This window comes from Tupaia chinensis, unplaced genomic scaffold (genome assembly GCF_000334495.1).
Source record: "Tupaia chinensis unplaced genomic scaffold, TupChi_1.0 Scaffold146828_1, whole genome shotgun sequence".
NCBI lineage: Eukaryota > Metazoa > Chordata > Mammalia > Scandentia > Tupaiidae > Tupaia > Tupaia belangeri.
The window spans coordinates 1,305,250-1,311,431 of NW_006206682.1; the positions used below are offsets into that span (position 1 = coordinate 1,305,250).

The following is a 6,182-nucleotide window of genomic DNA, read 5'->3' on the forward strand; positions in this document are numbered from 1 at the left end:
AGCGTGTGAGTATCACCCAGTTAGACTTTGCAATTCTTTTGCTTTTCCAAACTTCCTACCCTCCTGCCCAAATCTCTAAAAGTCATTTTACTTGAGCTGAAACCCTACAATTCTTGCCAAACCGTCCCTTCGCAGGGTCACACAACTCTTGCAAACATTTTAAAAACCTAATAGCAGGTTGAATCATGGATCTCTCTGGGGGCGAGAACTGGTTATTTGTCCGTAAAGTCCAAGGGCATTTCACTGATCCAGTTTAGCAGACCAGTCGTTGCTTTTCCTAGTCACAAGTGGCTGGCAATTGGCGTGTTAAATTGTGCATAATAAAAGTGCCGAAAAAATTAAGTAATTCAAATTAAACTTGACCTGCATTTACACCCATCAGGGTAGTTAGAGAGTCAGTGCCTGGGTGTGCCCAGGGGTAACTGGTTGCCAAGTCCCAGTGATTTACAGAAAACCTGGCAGAATTCCCCGCTTCCTCTTGCTTCACTGTCCCCCGGCAGAAGGCTCCATCACCCCAGGTGCCCTCAGGGTGGACCACATCCGAGACCATCAGGCTCAGGAGAAGTCACGTGGCGTGCAAACCACAGGAGAGGTGACCAGATGTCAGAGCTCGCTTCCGGGGGAGATCGACGCCTCAATTGGGCATGCCAGTTTCCTCACCAGGGTGATAAGACAGGGCTCCTCAAAGGCTAGCCCAGTTATCTTCGTTTCCTCGGATTGGAACGCACCGTCTTCGGTTCCTCAGAGAAGTGAAAGCAGCAAGAGGAATCCAGTTATTCCTGTCAGGGGCAGGCTTCCCGAGTCAGCTGAGACTGCAGAGGTGGCTGGAACCTGCTCTTTCCTCACAGAGCCCCGGAGGCAGAGGAGCGCCAGGATGTCGCCCAGGCTGGCTGCCCTGCTGCTGCTCCTCTCCGCCCACGGCGCCCTGGGCCTGCGGATCTGCTCCTTCAATGTGAGGTCCTTCGGGGAGAGCAAGAGGGAGAACCACGGTGCCATGGATGTCATTGTGAAGGTGAGGTGTCCTGCCAGGGGGTCCTGGGCACCCCTCAGGCCCTCTCTCCTGTCCTCAGGCATTGGAGACTCAGGACCAGCTTAACTAATGGTGGCTCTTGAGGCGAAGGTAGCAGCTGCTAGGACTTTTGTAAAGATAACCACGTGGGAGTCCAGTGCCTTAACCACTACTGACTGGCTTCGAACTTAGCTTATTATTTTTTAAGAGTTATTTTATTTAATTTTAAAAAATGCATTATTATTTTTATTATTATTTTATTTGACCAGAGAGAGACAGAGGCAGAGAGAGAGAGAGGGAAAGTGAGAAAGCAAGCCTCCAGGTCCAGGACTCGAACTGAGGTCAGTCATATGGGAGTCTAGTATCTTAGCCACCATGCCAGATAAGAACAATAACAGTGACACCAGACTTTCCCTCCGTCTGCCTCCTGGCATTTAGAAAACAGTTTTCTTTCCTTACCTGCAGGCACAGGTGCTTCATAGAGAGAGGGGAGGGGGAAAGCACCCCTCATGGGCGTGGCCACACCGTAATCCCTGCTCTCCCTCCTCCATCCAGCTGGGATTTGGGACACACACGTGCCCACCGCTTTTCGAGCTGCTGGGACTGGGGTTCCAATCTCAATTGGCCATGCAGGATCAGGCTTCCTTTATCTGCTAGGCTACAGGGCCACCCTCCTGTCTTCATCTTTGATGAGGGCTCTGACAGCGCCTCCCTGCGAGGCTGTGGTATGCACCCAAGCTGGTAACTGAGGCTCTCCCATGGTGTCTGGCTCCTGGCAGGCGCCAGATGCCATGCTGGTTAACCTTCCTTTGCTCACACCCTGCGTGGGGAATAACAGTCCTTCTTCAGAAGGCTGACGAGAGAAGTCATGTTCTTACAGCGCCTACGCTGTGCCATGAGTGGGGATACAGTCATCCTAACAGTCACCCCTACCCGAGCCTGCCAGGAGCCAGACACGATGGGAGAGCCTCAGTTACCAGCCTGGGTCCACAGCTGTTATAGGCCAGGCACTGCCCCTACTTTATAACAGAGAACAGGCTCAGAGTGGTGACATGGCTTATTCAGGTTTGCATAGGCTCTGACAGGCAGAGCCAGGATGCAACCCAACCACCTCAGCTGAGATGCCTTTTCTGCTCCGCCACACTGGATCCAGCCCTCCAGAGACGTGCTCAGTGTCATTATGTTGTCGTATCTGACCTGCACCAGGGTGGCTAGAGAGGGGAGGGATGCCTTCTCTCTGGTGGGCTGTCCTTCCACACCATGGGCAGGTGTCCACATGTCCAACCCTGCCTGGCCAGTCTCCCTCTGTCAGTTTGTCCTCAAAGAGCTGAGCTCGCTCATCTTACAAGTACTCATCGAAGCCACGTGCCAGCCCCAAGGCCCCTCTTCACAGCTTCCAGCTCACGACAGTGATCGTTTCCAGACCTTCCTCTGTACCGGGCCCTTTACTACACAGGCTCCCAGCCCAGCCTCCCAGCCACACGTACAAGGAGATGGCGGTGCGACCAGACCCCGCCAAGGGTACACATCTCTCTGCCTTCTCTCGTTCTCGCATGTGTGCCCACCTGCTCTCTCATGAAATAAGAAAATATTTTTTTAAAACATAGAAGGAATAGGGCCCACAGATGGTGTAGTGGTTAAGGGCACTGGGCTCACACATGGCAGACTGCAGTTGTCACTCTCTGGTCAAATAAAATAAATAAATAAATAAATAAATAAATAAATAAATAAATAAAGGAGGAATAGGGCCAGCAGGTGGCATGGAGGTTAAAGTACTGGACCCTACATGGCTGACTGCATGGTTTGAGTCCCAGACCCAGCGGCTTGAAAAACATGCAGGCCAGGGTTTTATATTCTTATTTAATATCATGGCCCGGGTGGCACTGCCCCTACTTTATAACAGAGAACAGGCTCAGAGTGGTGACATGGCTTATTCAGGTTTGCATAGGCACTGAGAGGCAGAGCCAGGATGCAACCCAACCATCTCAGCTGAGATGCCTCAGCTGAGAAGAAGGAATTGTGGTGTGGCCATCCCCCTGGTGGGGGAATCTCTCACTTCCCCTCTTTCTCTCTCTCTCTGGCAAGTGCGCACATCCTATAGCAAAAAAGAAAACAGCAGGACGGATAGATGGTTGGGAGTTTGGATGGCTGGATGAAGGCAGGCTAGCCAGTCACAGCTGCAGATTCTGTGCTCGGGAGAATTCTGATAATGAGATCTTGAGCCATTGCGTGTTGCCAAGTAGATTCTCGTCGATGGGAAATATCCCCAGAGGTGCCGAGGAGATGCCCAAGGGAAGTGGAAATCAGTAGCTGCCGGAGATGTGGGGCTCAGGAGTGTTTGCTAGGCAAGAAGAAGGGCTGCAAACAGGAAACCTGGGAGCTGTTCCTTCTCAGGAAAGGGAGTCCAGGCCTGCGTTGGCCCTGCGCAGGCTGATCGTGGTCTTGGCGAAGAGCAGTCACAAGGACATGGCGATCTCTTTGGTCATTCAGTGTGGTGGTCAAGGAGGGGCTCTGGGCCCGGCCTCAGTGGCACTGGTGGTAGCGCACTGATCACAGGGCTGGAAGCCACATGACTCACTAAGATTCGGATTCCCTGAAACACCCCAGGCAAGCTCAACACCTAACTGGCTGGAGGGCTGGCAGAGGGGATTGTGGCAGGATGCGACCCTGTCAAGGGTGCCTGTCTCTCTCTCGCGCGCACACACACACGCACACACACATGTGCTCATGCAAATACACTCATGCTCTTGTGAAAGAAAGAAAATAGACCAAAAAAACTTACATTAAATCGTTTAGAATCATATCTGTTGTCATGTAATACGTTTTGGCCACCATCTTCTCTCACACAATTTTTTTCTTTGCCATCAAGTTATTGTGTTTTTTAAAATAAGACTTCATTTATAAAAATAATTAAAGCGGGGGCCAGCAGGTGACATTGTGATTAAGACACTGGACTCCCATGTGGCCAATTATACAGTTTGAATCTCAGATCAGTCGACTTGAAAATCACACTGGGCATGTGTGCCCAAAATCCCAAGAGGAGAATGGAGGACAAGGGATGGTGGCATGGCTGTCCTCCTTGGGAGGTGATTTCTCACTTTCCCTCTCTCTGTCTCTCTGTCTCTCTCTCTGGCAACCACGCCCTATAGCAAACACCTGAAAAATGAAACGATTAAAGTATAATTTTTATATAAATGTCTTTATAAATTACGAAATAATTTAATTAAGGGAACAAGTCATTTGAACTATTTTGAAACTATAGAAACATATAAAGAAGAAAAAAAAATCACCCATCATCTTACCACTCAAAGATAATAGCTATAGGTATTTGGGTAATTATGGTATAGGCATTTTCTATGCAAAAATAAATACATAAATCTGTATCTATTTTGCAGCATGTTCACTGCCCTACGTCACAAGCTTTGTAGTCTGCTTTTTTGAGATACTTCCTATGAAGTTAATATATAAAACATGAGTTTCAATGCTATAAAATGCCCTCCCTGGGTTTGCATCCTATTTCATCGAAATGCTTTTTTATTCCTTTTTTATCTTATGCTTTTTTATTTGGGAATACTTAGGTTGTTTCCATTTTTGTTGTGGCAATGCATAACGCTTCTTCCTCTTGGCTCTACGTAAGTAATAATAACTTATTCTGTTCCCCCTTTTTGGCTGGCACTACTCGAAGTATCCACTTGATCCTCCAGCAACCCTGTGAGGGACTATCAGCCCAATCTATAGGTGAGGAAGCTGAGGTACAGAGAAGTAGTGGATATTTCTTTACAATGGAGGACATATTTTTTATTTGAGATGTTTTCTGCTATAGGGCACATGCACTCACCAGAAAGACAGACAGAGACAGGCAGACAGAAAGCGAGAAATCATGCCCCAAGAGGTGATGGCCATGCCACAATCCCTTCTCCTCCCTTCTCTCCCAGGATCTTGGGCACACATGCACACGCGCCTGGCGTGAGTTTAAGCCACCAGGTCCGGGGCTCGAACAGTGGTCGACTACATAGGAGTCCAGCAACATAGCCAATACTCCAACTGCTGGTCCCAATGGAGGATTCTTTTTCTTTTTATTTTTTTTTTGCTATAGGGCACGTGCACTCGCCAGACAGACAGAGAGACAGAAAGCGAGAAATCACCCCCCGGGGGGATGGCCATGCCACAATCCCTTCTCCTCCATTCTCCTCTCGGGATCTTGGGCACGCACGCACACGTGCCCGGCATGAGTTTTAAGCCACCGGGTCCGGGACGCAAACCACAGTCGACTACATGAGAGTCCACCAACATAGCCATTACGCTAACTGCTGGTCCCCCCAATGGAGGATTCTTTAAAGTGGAAAAACTGGACCAAAGGGTGTATACATTCTAATGTGCCTTCCAGAAAGGTCTAGCACTCACTAGTGCCTAAGTCTTCAGGCAACCAGCTCCCTGGTAAGCCCCACATGGCTGAAGGCATGGGTCTCAAGCCTGTGCATGGAGGGATCCAACCTTGGGACAGCCCTCCTCAGTCACTGCGATAGATCCCCAGCCTGGGCCAACTCTGGAAAGGCTGAGCCCCTGATCACAGACGCACCTGGAGAAATGGGTGCTCACATCTCTCCCAGCTCTGCCCTTCTAGAGAGGGAACTGGAACTCGTGTTCTGGAAACGGCCAGCCAGTGGCACAATCCTCTTGCTCCATGTCTTTGGTGGCTGTGTAAGAACTTCACCGTGGGGATGAGCTCTTTGACCAACCAGTCCCTACGGAATGGCCCATGCTGTCACCAAGGGGCATAGGCTTGGTCTGCCCCCTGGTCTCACCCCAAAGGAGCCTCTCTTGCTTTCTTTTTCTTTCTTTCTTTCTTTTTTTTTTTTTTACTGTGTTTCTTCTTACCTTTCAGGCCCTATTTGAGTGCCACCTCCTCCTTAGAGCCTTCCCTGATCATCTGGGCAGAAGTAATTCATTATTCCTCAATACATCAACATCTTATCACTTATTTAACACAAATTGTATTTGCCTCCCTTTGTAGCTAGTTGTTTCCACAGTCTCTCTAATTAGACGATGAGTCTTTGAGGGAAAGGGCTGCATTTTAACAGTTTAGCAGGGTAGGCTTTGTAGTCACACAGATGTGAGTTCAAATCCTGACTCTACCACTTATACTGTGTGACTTGAAGCTGGTCATGGAACC

The 6,182-nt window shown here is 49.2% G+C and overlaps 1 protein-coding gene across 1 annotated transcript in view; it reads left to right on the forward strand.

Moving 5' to 3' along the window:
- The first annotated feature begins 669 nt into the window (after positions 1–669).
- DNASE1L3 (deoxyribonuclease 1L3) overlaps positions 670–6,182 on the forward strand; it is a 33,587-nt gene continuing 28,074 nt past the window's right edge. Inside the window, exon 1 of the mRNA XM_006169173.3 lies at positions 670–1,012. Coding sequence (XP_006169235.1) covers positions 875–1,012 — 138 coding nt within the window. The 5' untranslated portion in view covers positions 670–874. The remainder of the gene's footprint in view (positions 1,013–6,182) is intronic.